General features: G+C 36.2%; 1 protein-coding gene across 1 annotated transcript; it reads left to right on the top strand.

Moving 5' to 3' along the window:
* Positions 1–6,784: 6,784 nt before the first annotated feature.
* LOC127801658 (uncharacterized) lies at positions 6,785–7,514 on the top strand. Its single transcript, XM_052336962.1, has one exon. The coding sequence runs from the start codon at positions 6,853–6,855 to the stop codon at positions 7,402–7,404; it is 552 nt and encodes a 183-aa protein (XP_052192922.1). The 5' UTR covers positions 6,785–6,852; the 3' UTR covers positions 7,405–7,514.
* The last annotated feature ends 14,327 nt before the right edge of the window (positions 7,515–21,841 follow it).

Raw genomic sequence — 21,841 nt, 5'->3', positions numbered from 1 at the left:
TGATAGATTAGATGAATAATGATTCGGATTTGCAATAAGGGTGCAACCCAAAGTCGTCTCCCAACGAACCTCAAACGGATCTGTTAAAACAAGATTAAACGAGGGGGGTTGTGATGAAAACTGAAATATAAACGTTCAGGAATGAAACAACGATGAAGTAAAACGTAACCCGCTACAAACCCTACCTCCTTACCACGGTAATCCTTGTCTCATTTATGAAAACAAACTGTTTTGGTTTGATTTTCTTTTGATTTGAAAAACTCTTCTACAACCGTAAAAGATTAAATCCAATCGAGCAATCGCTCATACAAATATACCGTTTCTTTCTAATCAAAGCCTCAACCGAGTACGTCAATTAAAACCATCCAAAGATCATGCATGCATTCACACAATCGCATAAAAGAAACATACATAAACTTAGAGAAGGAAAAGAAACAGAATCATCAATTAAAACATGAAAATTGAGTTCCAAATCGGATTCAACAATATGACCGAGACTCAAACTGGGCAATGTTGGAAATGTATGCCCTAAAGACATGTTTTGTTTAATTTATGGTAATGATGTCTCTTTTATTCAGTTCATGGCACATATATTATTTGCATTTAATTGTTGGAAAAGTGTCCATGCTATTAAGTAAGTGATTCATGTGATGGGTCGTTCTTCACAGTTAGGCATGAATCATGGGTACCTAATAAGCAAGAAAAATATTACTCTTGATCTTTTGATAGAACTGGCCATTCTATCATGATAAGATCATTGTGCAATAGATCCTAATGGAGGATGGCTTGCCTTAGCCAGTAAACAGTCCGTTTACTCTAATTGTACAAGCGCATTTGGAATGCGTAGAGTGGACCTGTGATAGAAGCTAATGACAAAGTACTAATTATCATGGATGTAATGCCCCACTTTTCTTTTTCCAAGGTACACATACAAAGATGCATGATGACGCTAGCAACCGTATGGTAATCAAAGGGCGTTTATGGAAGCCTTTGCCAACAGAAGCAAGGATCGAACCTGAAAGCTTTATAAAACCATAAGCTAGATATTTAAGGCTTCCACTATATGCTTTTAACACAAATACCATCTGAAAAGCCATAATACAACTTGAAAATCTAGGGATCATTTAGGCTCCCTTTTACAACAAGTAAAACTCACACTAAAGTAATAGTACAACGCTTTGCAATTAAAACGTAAAGGAGCTAACTATCCAAGAACCACTTCCTTTCCTTTCCTCTGACTTGATTCCGGGGCACCTGTCATGACTAACCCACCTGGAACGTTGAATGTTCCAGGGGTATGAGACACCCAAGTTAGATAGTTATACCTAAGTGAGTGCAACAAGAAGAGATAACATGCATGTGATGAGATATGTAGAATGATATGAAACCGCCTGTGTGGTAGTGACGCCGAGGTATTGCAATCACCCCCGCTGATCAATCATGTTCTCACATCTCCAAGACATTTCACCAATCTAACATGAGATCCTGACTTCAGCTAGCCACACACACCAAGTGATGCATGACAAAGAAAGAGAAAATGCTTGATTTAAAGGAAAGTCATGCTTATGCAAGTAATCACCCTTACCCGTGTGAAGACAAAATGTTCGGTATGTAATATAAAGATGCAAGAAGCACTCACCTTGCTGATTCGGAAGCTCTAAAGTACTATTCACAGGGTTCGGGAAAGTTTTTCTGCAAAAATAACATAACTTCGAAACTCAAACCTAAACTATTTTTATATGAGGTCCTAGGGAAACATTTAAGGACCAACTGTACAAAATTTGGGCCCAAGAGGACATCTCATGCGCCCTCACGCGCTTTGGGAAGGAGCCCCACGCGCTCCACTCGCGGCAGTCAGGTGGCGCGTGAACTGCACGCGCCGCCCCTCCAGCTTTGCCGTCTTGAGATTTTTTGGCCCGTTCTCCCTCATCCGAACTCCGATTTGACTTCCGTTTGAAACTACACGACCCTTATTCAATTATCTATCGAACTACAGAAAGAAATTAGAATTACCTTGCTGTTTTGTCGCTGTTTAATGCCTTTTACGGTGGCGGTCCAACTTTTCCGACGAAGTGTTTTACCACTCTATTTTTGGGCAAAGCTTCTCCTCTCAACTCACCTCCCCTTTTTCTCTTGATTAATGGTGAGAATTTCCCTTCCATGGCCTTGGTATTTATAAGCATTTATGGCCAATCCAAGAGTGCCATGTGTCACTTGCCATGTGTCACTTAGATAAGGTTGTAATCATCACTTTCGTAGGATTGTGCCAAGTGTCTCTTGAGATTTGAACCATTTCTCCCCCTTGTGACATGTGTCCTTTTAAACATGTGCCACCACATGTTAATTTGATTTTTCAAGATTCCTCATGATTATGTCTCCTAACTAAGTTAGCTTACTTGGTTCCTTTAACTAACTAGTTACAAGATATTTTAACTTCTTACAAATAACTCTTTAACCCAAATACTTATTTTCACTTATATCCCTTGAGCCCCTATAACTCCTTAAACTTCTCCAAAATACCTTAGATGATGTCCCCTTGCGATAGTTTCCGTGATTTTTCGGAAAACCCTTCATTCGTTCCTCGGCGATTACCTCGGAACTTCACATGTATCCTTCGATTTCCAAGGAAATGTTTTATTTCTTAAACAACAATGCCTAGGAAAACTTCGGGTATTACAATGGAGCTAGTCTATCATTGCTACTACGTGGACGAGTACTCTAATACTTGAGTATTAGTTGGTGGTCTAGTGAACCTAGAGCTATATTCTTAGATTCATTATAGGTGAGGTCTATCAAAGATCAATATCCTTTTGAGTTGGGAGTATGGTTTCTAATTAGCTAAGACAGACTAATACAAGATAGTTTCTGTGATTCACCCCCTTGTGATTGTCCAAGAATAATCAAATAATCCAGGGCCCTGGGAACGTGACTTAAGAGTGTGTGCTTCTGGGTAGCTCCTAGTGATAAGCAAGTACATTCGAGTAGTCACGGATTATTGGACTAGTGATCTAAGGATGGTAGAAATCATTTAGAGAGGTGTTAGTACATTATTCCTTTCTAAATGATAGGTGTTACGCAGAGGGGTATTTTCGTCATTACACTAGTAGGTCAAAGACATGGCATATGCAAAATTATTCGTGGGGTCAGTGTTACCATATGGTGATAGTTGGAACACTTAGAATGACAAAATATAGCTACTAGGTAGCAGGGATATTTTGGTCATTTTAGTAGCCGTGAATAATTTGTCTTTTGGTCCCCGGGGTAACTCGATGTAACTCATGTATTTTTTAATACATTTGGCTTGTTGGGTGAATTACATTGAGAGAGAATTATTTTATTCAGGATGGTTCATAATTAATTGGGCTAGAATAAAATAATAGTTCATTAGTTTAATTAATTAATTGGGCTAACCCAATTAGAGAATTAATTAAATGGACTTGGCCCATTAGGGTTTGGCCCACTAGGGTTTTAACCCTAGGGTTCTCCCTATATATATCTCTCTTTGGTTGTTTTTCTATCCAAGGTCGTTTTTGCTCTTCTTCACCGAAGGGAGGCCACGAGTTCGAGTCATATTTCGGAAGAACGAAAGAGAGCCTCCAAGTTCTGATGCGAAGGAGCCGAAGGATAGCAGGACAGCCGTCGTCTCCACTACGCGAAGAAGCTCCCGCTCATCCTGCTCCGATCGCCCCATTCCGACCGGTAATCCGCCGTAAAAGTAAGTCTCTTAGATTCTAATCAATTCGAGGAACGGTTTTGATTTTAAACCGCTTCCGTTGCATGCTACGTTTCCTCGTAAATGATCCTTCAAGCAAGAGGTACGAGAATGTAACGAATCACAAGCGAATTAGCCTTCCATCTTCTTGGTTGAAATTGTGAGAATTCTCCCAAAATCGGCCACCCCAAAAATCGGCCACTTAATGTGCTTAAATAGAGCTTAGGGAGGAAACCCTAAGTTACCGCAACTTCACAGCCGATTTCGAATATGATAACGTGCGTTTTGGGCTTTGACCCCTTCATAAAAATTGTAGATCATGAAGATTATATGAATTTGGACTTTTAAATCACTTGATTTGGGTATCGGACGCCCAAGTTATGGCCTTTTAAAGATTCAGCATCTGTGTAGCTTTCCTAATTTGACCCAACTTTCTGGTCCCGACTTTGAAGCGCTGTTTGGAGGCCCAAACGAACTTGGATTTGGACAAAACATACCATTCAAGAAATCCCAAGAAGTCCTCTACAATATCTCTGAAGACATCATTCATGTTATGGGATTGTAACTTGGCCAAAAACTTGAAAGAAGCATAGAAGGTCAAATCTATCAGCACATTGGTTGCTTCTTTGTCTCCAATCTCCTTGTTTCCCTTCTTGCCATCAAAATTTCTCATGACCCAGGAAGCCCTAATCTATCCAAAATAAGATAAAATAGTGTGAAGCCCAATTCCTATAAAATAAAATAAAACAAAATCAAGATGAATAAAATGATACAACTAACGTGCAAAAAAACTAAATATGAGGGCTAAATAATATGAAAATATGCGCTCTATCAAGCTCTCAGCTTGATTTGCTCTCCATCTACTCCTTGTGGTCGCATGGTTGAGCAAATAACATGAAACTCTTTCAGATACTTGTGCGGATCCTCTCCTGCAAGACCATGAAACTTGGGCAACAAATGGATCAGTCCAGATTTCAATTCAAAATTTGCATCTAGCTAGGGGTATTGGATGCACAAAGGCTGGTAATGCACATCAGGTGCGGCCAGCTCTCTAATTGTTCTCTCATCCAAATGACCATGATTTCCATTTCCATTGTTTCCATTGTTTCCATTCCCATTATTTCCATTACCATAATCAGCTATATTGATGAATTCTGGAATAGGTTCGGATGAAGTATTAGAAACACTGCTAAGGTCAATCCTATCCCGAGACTTAAGCTCTCTAGCTTGCCTTCTAAGAGTGTTCTCTAATTCAAGATCCAAATCAAGTAATTTCTCCTTAGAGGACCTGGTCATGCACTAAAGATCAGCACAAAAACAGCACACAAAATGGCCTGTGCACACTAAAAACTCAAAAACACAAAACGTAACAATCAAGAATCCCTTAGATGATTTTTTTTTATGCAGTTTTTTTTTTCACAAAATTTCAACACAAAAACATTGAGGGACCTAAAAACACTAAAAACCACACAAAATTAGCCACTGAAAAACACAAAATGGCCCAAAAAGTGGTCTAAACGTTGGAATTTGGCCAAAAATCAGGGCATTCCGAGATAGTCACTTTGGGTGCTGGTAGTGTGCAAACGAATTAGGAAATGCCACTATTTTGATGCAAAAACCACTCAAAAGGCAAGGAAAATAAAAAGGAAACACACAAAAATAAAAAATAAAAAGAAAAGAAAAGTGAAAGAAAGAACCAATTTTCCTTAGGTGAGTAGGTTGATTTTGGAAGTTTCCTCTTGAAGGCAAATTTTGGTTTTGCAAACCTTCTATATTGTGTCGCACAACTGATCACCTAAAAAGAAACTAGAAAAAGAAAAAAAATGAAAGTTAGTAATATTAGAAGAAAATCAGTGAAGGAAAAAGGAAAAGGGTTAGAAATTAGTATCCTGTTATGATAAGGCGTGCTGCGTAATCTCATGCGCAATAATGGGGAAACGTGCGCATTAAATACGCTGCCGACAAGGCGTGATGCGTGGAACGACGAGATTTAAAACAATTGGGCAGAAGTCGGAGGGTTAACAGCTGGCACACGTCAGCCTACAGTACGAAGATCACACCGCGAGCTGGGGGGCTTATGTTATACTCTATTCCCACATCACCCCTTATAGGCCAAGCTCAGTCCAATGGGTCGGCCCAATCACCCAGAGCTCGAAAAATCCCAGCGACCTCATCAAAAGAAATTCGTACACCACCGAAGCCCGTAAAGCAAGCATCTTACGAGCTCATGGTAAAACCCCCTAGTGAGCTCTCAACGATCAACTAACGGACTTGCTATAAAACCCTCAGTTCGTTGGACTACCCAGGTCACTGGCCTAAAACCATCAACTCACATAAGTGGTAAAGCAGCTGAGAAGTCAGAGGTAGGGACTATTCACTTTATCTGCAACAGCCCATGCCCCTCGTAATGAGGATCCCACTCCCGATTTTGTGTAAACGATAAGGGCTGTTTGTCCCCCATTATGTAATCATTGTATTTCTATATGTTATCTAAATTGTAAAAGCCCCTCGGCATAAATAAGAATCATAAATATCATGAGAGGCAAGGACAGAGAGAATAATTAGATACCGTCATTCTAAAGGAATAATCAGAGTGCGATCGTGGAGTAGGCATCGTTCTGGCCGAACCACGTAAAAAATTCTGGTGTCAATTCACGTCCGAGATCTTTGTTTTCTTCTTCTTGGCACTTTGGACTTACTCACTGCAACCTAAGACGAATCAGGGTCGACTGAAATTGAACGTCGACAAAATCATAGTTAAATTTAAAATTATAATTACAATCAAATTAAAAATGTTATTCTCAAGTAAATTTAAATTTTGAGTTACAATTATTACAAAAAGAATGCCCATGCCACTGCATTCCAATTTATCTTTGGTTGACCTTTTTAATTCTTTGTGTGACAATCCCCCTTTAATGGAAATACTTGAAATGTTTGGGGATTATTGTGCCACGGCGCTGCTAACTGCTCGTGGCCGTAATGGTATTGGAAAATTATGAAATCGAATTTTAGCCTTCAAATGTTTGAGTCGGCTTATGTATAAGTTGATCTAAAAATTTTGTGAATCGTATTAGGCCCATGCGTCAAATTTGTAGGCTCGGACTATATAAGCTCTTGCCCCCCCCACAAAAACAACACGGATGGACCTCACGGCCACAAGCGCCAGATGGGCCTCATCGTCCCCGATGCCGTCCATAGCATCACCCATCACGACGACTTTTGCGCCCAGACCGACCGGTGGAAGTTTCCGGCCGCTTCTCGTCTCAGGCAAGTTTCGACACACAGCACCGACGCTAAAAGCCCGCGATCCCGACCGCAACACCGACGACCCCGACCAAGAGGTCCGGGGCTCAGGTCGCCCCGCCCGCATCGCCCTCAAACTCAAATCCAATCCACATAGTAAACCAATTAATGCGAAACAAAAACAACAGGAACAAGAGAGGGAGCTGAGTGCGTCGGATGTGTTATTGGCATTACAAAGAGCCACTGCTCACAAAATCAAGAAGAAGCGAAGAAGGGAAAGGGAAAACAGAGGTCGCAGCCAGAGCGAACCTCGAAACGAAGAAGAAGAAGAAGAAAGTTGCGATTACTATAGCAGTGTTCGAGCCATATCCATTAAGAGCGACTGGGCTTCTCGTTTGGATGAACTCGAGAAGCGCCTTCAGCAGCTTCAAGTTGAAATCCAGCAATGAATGGCCCCATCTGTTCTTTTACTTTTCCATGATTTTCGCCCTATTTCACTTGTTTTATATTGTAGTCTCAATTCTCAAATATTACGTTGATTCCACTTTATTTGCTTTTATCACTTGTGTTTTCTTTTTCTAGTGTCCAGTTTAGGATTTGTCCCCACGGGAACGATAATCTTTTGATTCCTGTTCTACAGCGCTAAAGGGCCAGAGGAAACAGCGGCGCAGGATTGAACGAGGACGCATCTTATCCCACCACAGATATTTTTTAAACTGTAAATTCCACGTGGCACTGAGACTTGGCCAAACAGTGTCGGCCATAAGTTTTTTAAAATAATGAAGAACTTTTATAAAAAAATAAAAATAAAAGGATCATTTTATTTTTTTGCTGGCCCCAGCCTCTCAACGCAATCAGGGTTAATAAAATTTATCTTATTTGCAATAAATAAAGAGAGAAGAGGGGAAAGGATTGATGATGACGATCATAAAATTAAAGAACTTGAGTTAGCATAAAATCATATATTCGACTATGTGTTGGTGTAGCTATTGGCAATCTGCGTCTATTCGAGAGGTAAGTCTTGAATTTTGACTTGTGATTTACTTATTTTAATTGCTCAAACTGAGACGAAGCATGCCATAAATTTTCAGGAGGGTAATATAGTTTTGGGCGAAAACTGTGCACGACAAAAACTGTGCATTAATTGAAGGCCCTTCATGTTTTCTATGTTAAAAAAAAAAAATCAAAGAGGATACCTAGGTTTCGGTTGCTATAGGTGAGGTTATCGTCAAGATAGAAAATATTAAAGTATTATTAAAAATTTTAACAATGAAAAATAAGAGAAAGTGTTATTTTTAAAAATATAAATAATTAACATGTATTTTTAAAAATCAAGAGTAAGACCTCAACTTATCCTTGACTAAAATCATAGCTTATAAGTAACTCAACGGCAATCTTCCTTTCCTGTTTTTGTGTAATAATATCATGCTTTGACTTAATTGGTACCCCTAAAGTTTTCAAAATTGACACTTGGGATATGATGTTCGAAAATTTCTTTCAAAATTGCCCCTCCTTATTGTTATTGATAGAATTTAACAATTAAAATTTATTTATTATGAGAAAACTTAGCGAGCAGCCAGAAGAATGCCAGGCACTCCTTAGGCTTCTCACCCTAGCCACAAGACCCAAAGAAAGAGATAGTCGTCTATGATGGACCCGATCCACTAGCCTAGAAGAGGCTTGATCTACTGGTAGGTAGAGCTGCAAAGTCAAAGGAATTGAGGTTGTTGGGAAATTGTAGAAGGTATTTCGTCTTTCGAAAGGGTCTATAAAACAAAAAGTAGTCAAGGGCACACGAAGATTCCTCCCACGCGATCCCTTTGATGCTTAAGTCAGATGAGGTCATTATACAACACAAGATGAAAAATATGTTGTGCGGGGAAAAATGAGAAGAGTGTTGCCCCAAGGTGGTTTTATGGGTGTGCTTTGCCTATCTGGACTCGTTTTGTTTCGTCTTGGCTTGTCCCTAAAATTGAAGAGTTTGTGCACATTTATAGGCAGCATAAGTACAGGGACATGCGACACGTGCATGCGAGGGTGGAATGCTCTTTCCTAAGAATGGGAGATGCATCTTTCCCATTTACGATGTTGTCTCGATGTTAAGCATGAAAAGGCCTTCGAGCCCTCCCCTCAGCAAGTAAAGACCCCTAGAAGGAAGTGGGCTTGGATGAGGCGAGCCACATTACCTCAGGGTAATATGGGGTAATTTAAACAAAGATCAAATCTCCTTAGATTCCTCCTAGGAGCAAAGCTCGACCAGGGGGAAATTATGCAAATTCAGGAAACTAGTCCCAAGTGAGTGATGAGCGATCAAGGGCTTTCCCATAGGAGATAGGCTCAAACCCTGAGAAGGTATTTCACCGAAATAATTGTTTCCTCTGGGATAACAAATGTGCATGGACTACTTTGGAATGAATCTCCTAGGGGGTTATTATACAATAATAGTTCCCCACTCTTTGCTTGGACTGAAAGTTAGAAGGAAGAATAGAAACAAAGATAGGGGAGTCATTATGAAGAAGACAATGTAACGGTCAGGGTCCACATAGCAATGTATTGTCTGGTTCAGGTCGCAACCAATCCCCTATTTTATCGCTCTAGGATTTAATCCCAAAACGTGCGTCACTATGTAGAACACTCTCCATACTTATATGCCCAATTCCCCCCCTTTGCATGGTCGATGTGGGATTTGCCTAAGGTGCTTACACACACCCTCTCTTAGGAACTCAGCGTCCTCGCTGAGATTTGCTCCACCACTGTGCTCAGAGGCTCGGGGGTCAGCTCTGATACCAATACTGTAACACCCCCTTTCCTAGAACCACCGAGGAGGAGGTGTTATGGGGTAAATAGATAAAATAAAATAAAACTCACCATAAAACTTAATTGGAAACATCAACAGCTCAACTAATCAATCATAACTGAAAAATCTCAATCAAACCGTATCAAAACTCTGATCTATGAGAGGATCAACATAAACTAAAAACTATAGACACTATCTAAGGAAAATCCCTCAATGAATATATAAAGTACTCCTACATTGACAAGACTCGAAAATAACTCCAACTCCCAAACATCTTTTGTTCTCGAGCGACTTCATGTACACACACTATTGACCAATGCTACTGCTAGACCCCACATATGGTACTCCCCCACTAGGACCACTACAACAAATTTTGCTATTAGTGACAATTTTTAGTGGCGCTATGAATTTTCGTCACAAAAACTATTCTTTTGGTGACAATATAAGCATTTCGTCACCAAAATTCGTGAACTGTTATTTGTTGGTGATGATTTTAAGATTTTGTTACAAAAAATCATCACGCATAAGTTGGCACCAATTTTTAGCGCCAACACTCAATTGCGAAAAATGATTTCACGACGCTTCGTATATATAGGTGACGAAAAATAAAATGTCATCATGTTAATATTATATTGGGTGATGATACATTTGTATCACAAATGAATAAATGACCATCTGTGACGCATTGCACATTATCACAATTGTAAATAGTATTAGTGACGTTAACTTTGGTCACCCATTGATAGTAATATTTTAGTTTGTTGTATAAGATGACGACTTTAGGAATGTCACTAATCAGTGTTACATTTGGGGACGATATTATTTGTGTCACGAATATAAAAATAACCTATTTGTGATACATTACATATTGTCACATTTGTGAATAATATTAGGTGACGTTGAGTTTCGACACCCATTGTTAGTATATTGTAGTTTGATGCATAAGGTGATGACTTTTGAAATGTCAATAATGAGTATTACAATCGATGACAATTTTCTTTTTGTCATGTATACAAGAATACCTATTTGTGACGCATTACATATCGTCACATTTGTGAATGGTATTAGGTGACATTACATTTTGTCACCCCCTTCTTAATAATATTTTAATTTGATGCATATGGTGACGATATGAGAAATGTCACTAATCAATATTACATTCGGTGATGATCTATTGCGTCACATATTCAAAAATACTTATTTGTGACACATTACATATCGTCATATTCATGAATAGTATTAGGTGACGGTGAGTTTCATCACCCATTGTTAGTAATTTTTTAGGTTGACACATGAGGTGAAGACATTGGGTGATGATTTATTTGCATCATATATGAAAAAATACCTATTTGTGACACATTACAAATAGTCACATTTGTGAGTATTGGCCGGCGGCTGTCGAACCACCCCAGATTAGATATCTATGTATCTCTTCTCTAGTTTGCAGCAAAGTGCACCCTAGGTCGTCTCTCACAAGGAGCCTCACTTTCTTCTACCAACAAGGAGAACCAATATAAACAACAGTTTGTTTAGGAGGGGTTTTGACAAAAAACTAAGTAACAAAACCAAAAGACAATGATAGATGAAAATCAGTAAATGAAATGCAACCAGCTGTGTGTTTGTCCCCTCTGTGAAATCTTCCTCGTCCAACCTATAAATCTTGGCTTGTTAGATGTTTTAATCTCCGGATATCAAACTTAAAGCATCCTCAACAACCGTCCAAGGATTAGAATGATTGGAACAACAAAATGAATACAGAAATCTCTTATAAACAAAATGCAACCATTCACTCTCTATTCAACCCATCCGGAGCTATGCAAGAACAACCATTCAAGCACATTATATTCATTTCCGAGATGTTATACCAACCGGCTACAACACTCTATTCTCTTAAGCATTTAACAAAAAATGAATCCATGCAAATTCACACAAACCTGCCATGAACTTCATGCATTCGAAAATCTACTCAAACTAAATCAAATGGAAATGAATAAGATTAAAACAAACAAACCAGGTTTTTGCAGCTCATCCGGGACTCAGATTCCACACGGGTTCAAGATACACAACCAGTTACAATAGCTCTAGCCTTTCATTACAGCAAGGAAGACAAAATGGAGACAAAATGAAGAAAATAGAAAAATGCTAACAACAAGAAAAACGGCCAGAATTTCCTCTCCTTTCTCCTCTTCCCTGGAAATAAGTGCTAAGAGGCCTTAAATACATGGCTAAGAAAGGAAGAGCTAGGAAGGCTAGGGTTGGGCCTAGTCCAACAAAAAAGAGAAGAAATAGAAAAGAGATAAGTGAGCCCAAAGCAGCAAAATCGAGCAGCCCAAATCTGCTCCTTGAAAGTGAGCCCAAGCTCCTTTAGATGAGTCCCACAATTGTCCAAGGCCAGCCTACCCTCATGAAGTCCGAAATGAGCCACTTCAAGTCTTTTCCAGCTGCTTCTCTAGCCCATCCAATATTCCCTAAAGCTAAGCAAGCTTGGATCCATAGAAGTAAGATAGAAAATAGTGTAAGGACGATTTAAAGTATAATAAAATAGAAACCATGAAAGATCAGCAAAAATTACTTCAAATGGCGTAATAAGACTGAGGTGAAATGCCAAAATATAACGTGAAATACCAAAATATAGCATAAATATGCATGCTATCAAGTATCATTGAGTGATGTTGAGTTTTGTCACCAATAGTTATTGATAATTTTTGTGTTGTGTGCACAAGTTAAAAAAAAATTAATTGTTACTATTACGTATCATATTGGGTGACGAAAAAATGCGTCACATATGGTTATTTGTCAGATAATGAGTAATTAATTACTTGTTAATAAATAATTATTAATAATTCTTTGAATATTAATACTAAATTTTAAACAAAATATTAAAATTTATTCTAAATAGCATTTATATTATTTATAATATTATGGAATCTTAATATCTTTTAAATTTATTAGTATTCATGTTGAAGTTCTTATCTTTTGTCTAAGATATAAATAAGTGAGACAAATAAACAATGACGTATTAATAATAATATAATTTTATTTTAGAAAATAAATTTTAACTTGAATGAGTAGGGTAAGGTTTAAGTATCGATAAATATATTTTTTTGGTTAGATTATATGCATTTATTATATCTTATTTTTAAAATTGAGATAATTTTATTGGTTAATGATAAATATATTATGATTTGAATTATTTACTTAACTAATAGAATTATTCGAATGTTAAAAATAATATGTAATAAATGTATCTTATTTAAAAATAAGATTAATTTATTATTATTTATTATTTGAATTATATATATATATATAAATTTTTACTAATAAGCACACTTGGCTTTATTAAATGTGTACAAAATATAAACAAATACTACATTTAAAAATAAATAAAAAATTTTAAAATCAAAAAAATGAAACAATATCGAGAGATTGTATTATATAAAAAGGAATTTAGGGCCTATCTTGTCAGTATTTTTTTCTTTATAAATAGAAGAACTTTTCGTTAAGTTAAGATATGCTCACAATCTTAGTGAAATTATAATTTCACTTAATATACAAAATTGACTTATGCATCAAAAAGTTTGTAGGTGATCTCATTCGTGCTCGAAACTTATTTTTCTTTTGCCAAACCTCTCAGAAACACCAAGAGACACTCTCTTGTATCTTGATCAAGATATTCTTTCATATAAAAAAAATCATTATTATATATTAACAATAATTGTGTAAATTCAGTATATAATAATAGTTCTTAAAACTTAACTTGAACATTCAAATTTTATTAGAAAAAAATTATTTTTAAAATAAATTCACGAAATGTCCCCTTATTTTTATGTAAGTATTATCAAAACTATTTTTAAACTCTCTAAATGCTCGTCTTCATGCATCAGGCTCTTTGTTGTTTTGTTGATGATCATCGTTTGACCTCTTTATATGACAATCCTATATCGTTAGTTTTAGAAATTTATTCTCTTTTCAGTGTTTAGTTTACCTTCGTTGTTTACTAGTTTTGCCTCATTATTTTTTTGTGAGACTATTGATCTACCTTGATAATCTGTAGATGTTCTACGGTCTTTGTTTAATGTAATTATTATTTATAGAAAAAAATTAATTATTTAAGGTAATAAACTAATAATAAATAATCCAATTTATCAAACTAATTTATTATATTTATTTGATTTATAATATAATTAAATTTTTAAATAAATATTAATTTGAAATGTAATAATTTAAATTATTTTATTATCACATTTTAGATGATTAAATTATTATTTAAAATATTTAATAATTATCATAATTTAAATTATTTTGTCAACTATCATAATTTTAAATTATATTATTTTTATAAATTAAATAATTATTAATATTATTTTTATAAATTATATATATCTTTATTTAATTATTATTAAATAAAAAAAAAGAAAAAGGCGGGAATCTCCTCGCCTTTTTGCCAGGGCCAAAATCCTCTTCCCTGCCAAAAATCCCCAAATCCCCCCTAATTCGTGACTTCCTCTATTCTACAAACTCTTTTCCCTCTCTAGCTCTCTTTTGCTATCTTGCCCTTCCCCTTACTCTTGCTACCTCGTCGTCGCCCTTGCTCGGGCTCGTTGCTGCCCTCGCTCACTGCCTCGACCTTGCCCTTGCTCTCGCCTTTCACAGCTCGCCCTCGCCCTCGCTCTTGCCTTTTGCGGCTAGCCCTCGCCCCTTCCTTGCTCGCTCTCTCGCTCTGGCTGGCTGCCTCACCCCTGGCTTGCTTGTTCTCTCGCTATCGCTTGCTCGCTCGCAACTCGCCCTTGCCTCTCGGTCAGTAGCTGGGGAGAAACTTTTTAGGTATTTGTTTTGACTTTTTTATTTCTAAAGTTTGTTTTTGAATCACCACTGTTGTTGCACCAGCACTACAGCTATTCCTTCCTCTTTTGCTTCATCAGGTTCAAGCATCTCGTTTATCTTAAGTTATTTCTGTTTTGAAACTTGAATGTGTGTATGGTGTTATTCTTGTTTGAAAACTATTACATTTCTGGTTTTGTATTGTTGTTCTTCAGTTAATAATTATCATGTTTCTATCAAAACAAGTAAATTTGCAAAAAAATCATATATAGACTTTTTATCAAACATCTGTCATGAAGAAATACATGAACATTCATATATATATATATATATATATGATTTGGTTTTCTTTAAGGTTTCACACACACACACACACATAGAGGGAGAGAGAGAGAGAGAAAGGGGATTTTTGGAGGAGAAATTGAAGAATAGAGGCGGTTGATTATTAAAAGAACTGGAGGAGACGGAAGTTGATGATGCAAGCGGACATCTCTGTTTTCTACATCATCTTCACTTGATGCTTCTAAAATCAATGCATTGTGATTATTATTATTATTATATGTGATGAGCATTGGGTAGTATGGTATGGTACTGGTTGTGAGGGAGTGTTAGTTTTTTGTTGTTTTTTATTTCAACATTCTGAAACTCATTGTACTTATTTATTCTTTTTTATCATTTTTCTTTTCTAAATCTGAAACTCCTGATGTTTTTATAGTGCAAGTGAGCTTTGAAGGATTTATATGGGTGAAACACTGATATTTATTTAATATTTTGAAGTCAATTTATTTTATTAGCTTTTTTTATGCCCTGTTTTTTCCGCTATATCTGAAGAATTAGATTGGAAGTTCATTTCCTTGGCTAACTCTTTAACCAATAACACTTGTGATGTTTGAGAAATGTTGGTCAAAGTTTGCGATTGCTTTTCTGAAATACTTGTATCTTTTTGCATTATTTTTTTTAATATTATTGCATTGTGTATTGGGTTATTGAAGCTCTGGAAAGAAAGTTGCTAGTTTCTAGTTTCTTTCTTTCATTTACAGAAGTCTTTTATTTTTCTTTTATCATGTTCTACATACTCACTAAAACAGTAGCTTATCATGTTGTCTTTCAGGTGGCCTCTAGCCTTTAATCTTGCATGTCTACATTTTATTTACCACAATTCTTGTCAGATTTATTTTTGAGTTTTACATGCTTGGAATGATATCTTGATCTAAAGTACTTTGTTTCTGCTTCCTGTAGAATCCACCATCTATTCCAACTTTAGTGGCTGTAAAATGGGCAAGTTGGCTTAGGCATGCTGTATTTATCATTGATTGGCATAATTTTGGATATACTTTACTTGCATTGTCTCTTGGAAGTAGTCTTTTTGTGGCACTGTACCGTTGGTATATTTCAATGCCTTGTTAACATTTCTTTGGAATTTTGAGGGGTTTTCTTGTCTGTATATATGAAATGTGAGTTTTTGGTGCATAATTAGGTTTGAAAAGCACTATGGAAAAATGGCAAATGGTTCCTTATGTGTGACAAGGGAAATGCAACATGAATTGCACCAAAACTGGGGAATCAAGTAAGATGGTCAGCTCAAAGTTTGTAATATCCAACATTTTTCTGTTCACATTCATTGTTAACTGCTTTGGTGTCTTCCTTTTCTTTAATTTTTAGAGCAACAGTTCTCTACGATCAGCCTCTAGAGTTTTTTTTGCCCTGCTTTCCTTGAGGAGAAACATGAGGTAAACTGAGTTTTTTAATAAAATTCCCCATTAAGGGAAAAGTTAATTGCTGCATTGAGATGAGAATTGAAAATAAACTGTGTGGTAGTTGTTTTATAGGATACACAACCACCTTAATCAGTTGTACGGTTCACAAGATTACATCAGCAATGGTAATGCAAATTACTTCAAAGATCTTTTACCTTTAGTTTCAATTGAGGTTCAGTCTACGTTAGTCTTCATTTGAGATAACATACTTGTGTCTTGTAGGAATAATAGCTGTGGGGAACCTTGATCTAAATGAAACTATGTTTACACACAGGTTAGCAATGACATCATCTTGAAACAAAATAGGCCAACACTTATTGTTAGCAGTACAAGTTGGTGAGTCTGATTCTTTCTTAATACAGGTTGTTGACTATTTTTCTGTCATTTTTCAATGATTTGAACTGCCCTCCCCCATGTGGGAGAGAGGGAGAGTTGACAAGTCTAGGTAGATTGAAACTTTACATGTGTCCAATTTAATAAAATTTCTATCTTACATTGTATGTTTCTATCCATTCAACACAATTACCACTATGAGTCTATGACTACAATACAATTATCATTTCAAGTTCAAATGAATCGCACGCACAATTAACTAAAGGGTTGGAGTGAAGAGGTTGAAGTATATTTGTGGTGGTACTTGCATAGTTACATTTGATCAAGTTTTATAAAATTTACTTTTTTAATTTAGAACTTTTATTGAAATATTAATTAGATATTAATTACTTTTATATTTTTAGATGTGTCATATTGGAATTTATTTTTTGTGATAGATTTGTTCATCAATATCAATTCATTTTGTGTGTGTAATATGATTTTAGTTTTTTTAATTTCAAATTTTAGATCAATTGATAGTGAGTATAATATTTGTCAAAGAAAAAAATTACAAGTTTATACAATTTGCTACAAAAATAATTGTCACTTATTAGATTGTGCAATTTTGGGTGATGAGTTGTTTTGGTCACCAAATTAACAAGTTTAATTTATGAATTTATGAAAATAAAATTTTGGTCACTTATTTATACATATAATTTTGAGTGACAATTTGTTTTGTTGTCACTAAAGATAATATATAATTATATAAATTTAAGACGTTTTTAAATTGTCATCAATTGATTATTCTATTTTTTAAAAATTTTACTAACGTTACAAAAGTTATGCCTATAGTGACGAAAAGGTCTATATATGACTCAAAAAAAATTATTTTTTGTCGTAAAAAAATATATTTAATAGGTGACAATATTTATGCATCACTAATTAACATATCGACCTAATTTATTAATGACAAAATTAATATTTGTGATCAAAGGTAGTTGCATTTCGCAACGATTTTTTGTCACCAATTATTACATATATTTTGTGACATTTTAGTTTGCGTCACCAAATCAAACTATTCAGTGACGATTTAATCTAATAGTGAGGAAATATAAAAAAATTATAGTGATAATATAAATTTTGTCACTATAAGAAATCCTGTCACAACAGTTTTGTGACGATTTGAACTCTAAAATGACGTATTTTTATTGGTTTTCGTGGAAAAATTACGCATCACTAAAAGAAATTCTTTCACTGACGACAAAAATTTTGTCACCTTTCTTTTATGCATTTGTGACGAAATATAAAAACGTCACTAATTACTTTTCCCTACGAACCTAATGTGACAATGGCTATGACACCATAAAATCGTCACCAATACCATTTTGTGACGAAATTCTAATCATACGTGACGATTTTGTGTCGCCACTAATGACCAAATTTCTTGTAGTGGACCTAGAATGGTGTAGAGTATAATGTGAGTTACAAAGCTCAACAAGTAATAATCATAAAAGAAACTGTAGCTGAATCGAAGAATATTGATACTCATAAAATACTAGATGTCCTTGTACTGAGAGAATAATATTCACTAAAAGGTTATATTTACAAGATGTCAATGCACATAATCTGTAAAATAAATGGAGGTAATGCAACTTTGGCTCATAGGCCCACATAATCTGTAATACATACTTGCCTGTTCTGAATCCTACAAACATAAAAGCTGTAAGCACATACTGTGGCCAATAGGCCCTTTGCCCCTTGGTCGTCACCAGGCGAGCAACACATAACTGAACTATAACTGAAACTGATGGGATCCCTGTAGACTAGCCACCTGACGAGCATAATGCAATGCTCATATACATGCCAGCACACGAAATGAAGTGTTCTATATAAAGCCATGTCCATGCTCATACCAGAATGTATGCACATAATATCATACATGTCACTTAATAATGTTGAACATGTGTTATAGAATCAACATATTGAAATACAATGATTTTACGAGTTATGATTTAGGGTATGGGCATGTTAGATTTATCATATTTAGCATAAAGACTCCATGGTTCGGAAGTATTTAATCTTTTATTTAAATAAAAACTGGAACTGGGGTTCACTGGGAAACACATCTGGATAGCAGAAGAGCCATCCGAATAGAAGGGAAGACATCCATATATGAGGTTGGCCATTCAGATACACTAGCTAATAAAACACAAACTATTTGGATATGCTGAGATGTATTCAGATATGAGGCTATTAAAACATAAGCATTCAAATGCTATAGGAGGGTTCATTCGAATGAGTTTCAACATTTTGAAAGGGCATCTGGATATAAAACAAGGCATCCGGATGTGTTGGACCTATCCGGATACATGAAGAAGCCATCCAGATATCATACGCAAAAGGCTTAAGACTCATCTGAATATGAATCAAGATATCCGAATATCACTCACAAAGAATAATAGACACATTCGGATACGACTTGAAGCATCCGGATATTACCCACAAAATCACTAGACACATATGGATATGCACATAGGCCATCTGGATACCACATAGGCCATCTTGTCCATCCGGATGTTACTCACAAACTTTAATAAATACATCCAGAAATGAGGGATCTCATCCGGATATCTACACATATTTTTGACAAACATGAACACTCACAATGACTGTATTCTGAATAAATCTTAGGGAAACAAATCCCAATCGACATGAAATAATATCAAGGATGGTTCAAAAATTATATTTGATTAAATCACTATAAAGAAATCATGCATGACTTGCCAAGACTCACTATGCATGCATATATATATATATATATCTACTTACTAATATAAATTTAAAAACTCAAACGAGAGTTCTTGAATAAACTGAGAACGAACTAACATGAATCTATAATGGAAGGGATTATAGGGAAGATACTTGTCTTATGATCTTCTTGATCGACTTCAACACTTACAATAAAAGATCTCCTATGCAAGACACTGTTATCACTCTTGAACTCTCTATTCTTCAACGCGACGTGAAGAAAGTTATTCTTATGAGCTATATATATAAAAGAAGCCCTAAACACCACAACTCCTTACTTCTCTTGGAGTTCTTATTCTTAATTAACTTGGAGACTTCCCACTTCCTTCTCAGGCATGGATTCTCCCTTAAATACATAATACCACTAATTAAATAATTTCTAATAAGATGAAATTATTATTTAGATCCCTAAATTACCATCACGCCCTTGCATTTATTTTCCACATAATCTAAATGCAATTAAATGCTATTTTCTCATTTAAAAATTCCTAAACTGCCACATTAAATATTTAATTTGCAAATTCTCTTAAGCCAAAAATTAAATAAGCAATTAAATAATTTCTAAATAAATTCTAGGCCCTCTAATAGGTCATTGCAATTTCTCCCTCCTTAAAAGAATTTGGTCCCCCAAATTCATACCTGGTTACTCGAATAGAGAGGGGTAAAGACGCCCTATTTCTTCTTTTAATTCCCATGTTGCCTTTTCGGACGAGTGTCGTTGTCATTGCACCGTAACAAGAGGAATTGATCGATTCCTCAAAATCTTTTCCTTTCGTTCCAAAATACTGATAGGCATCTCTTCATAGGACACATATTTCCCAAGTTCAAGAGTCTGAAAGTCAATTACATGCTGAGGAACGGGCACGTATGTAACACCCTGCCTCACCCAGGCGCGTTACTATAAGGGATTTCCCAGGGATCTTTTTTTTTCCCATGATTATCATGCGTGGTGCATCAAGAACAATCTTCACATGATTTTTACATGACAATCCAACTACCAATCTCACATGCACACATAAGCTGGCACTCGCGGTGAATCCAAGAACAATCTTCACATGTAGATGAAATCTCGAAAACCCCAATCTTACTTGTTTAGCTAACAAGATCCATAGTTTTAAACTAAATGAGTCATAATTTTACGTAGCAAAAAGTAATAATTTTGCTTGTTTAGCAAAATCTAAGAGACAACTTAGATCTCCTTGATGAACTTCGTGATCAAAAGAAGATTCGACAGGCAGCGTACAATCAGCGTATTGAAAGGTATTACAATCGAAGGGTGAAAACTCGGAGTTTCCTTCCTGGAGATTTGGTATTAAGGCTAGCGGATGTTCGAGGTGCCCGAGAAGCAAACAACTTAACACCTAACTAGGAAGGTCCCTTCAAAGTAGTGGAAGCCCTCAGCCCTGACGCTTATAAACTCCAGACCGCCGAGGGTGTACCCGTTAAAAACACATGGAATGTGCAAAATTTGAGGAAATTTCATCATAAATGTTCTTTATTGACTATGATTTCTGAAATAAATCTATTTTTCTCTCCCAACAGTTAAAGCTCCTCATAGTGAAAGACCCTAGGGGACCACCCCTGACCAAAGATAAGGCTAACCTCGGGGGATCAAAACCTCAATAAAAAGAAAGTATCAGATGTGATCCTCGGGGGACCTCAAACCCTCGATCAAAAAAGAAAGGACCAGATGTGATCCTCGAGGGGCCTCAAACCCTCAATCAAAAAAGAAAGGATTAGATGTGATCCTCAAGGGACCTCGAACCCTCGATCAAAAAAGAAAGGATCAGATGTGATCCTCGGGGAACCTAGAACCCTCGATCAAAAAAGAAAGGATCAGATGTGATCCTCGGGGGGCTTTGAACCCTCGATCAAAAAAGAAGGGATCAAATGTGATCCTTGGGGGGCCCCGAAATCGAAACCTTCAACAAGAAAAAAAACTCCAAAAAGAAGAAAAGAAAGGATCAGATCTGATCCCCATGAGATTTTTGTCCCTAATAAAGAGCGAGGGATATCCTCTAAAGTGTAAAAGGGGTTAGATGCAACCCCCCCTCCCCCTAGTTTTAGAATTACGATCTTTTTTAAGGGGTAATTAACTAATGCAAGTAACGTTTAAATGAAGATGGTACAACAAACGAGCAAACAAATTTTATTGAAATATCAAATTCAAATACAAAGGAATCTATTCTAAGGAAGATAAAGCTGTCGAGACATCGAAGGGGATGGAGTCCACGTTTAGGTTCAGGAAGCACTCCTTTGTGAGTTTCTTCATATGCTTGAATCCACCCCGAATAACTCCTTCTAACTCCGCAGCGTAAGCCTCAGAGCTTTGAAAATCCTCGCGACCATTCTGGAAGGCCACGTGAGCATCATTGAGGGCAGATTGAAGCT

Source organism: Diospyros lotus, chromosome 5 (genome assembly GCF_014633365.1).
Source record: "Diospyros lotus cultivar Yz01 chromosome 5, ASM1463336v1, whole genome shotgun sequence".
Lineage (NCBI taxonomy): Eukaryota > Viridiplantae > Streptophyta > Magnoliopsida > Ericales > Ebenaceae > Diospyros > Diospyros lotus.
Note: the sequence above shows the minus strand (reverse complement) of the source record. Positions and strands in the feature narration are given on the sequence as shown.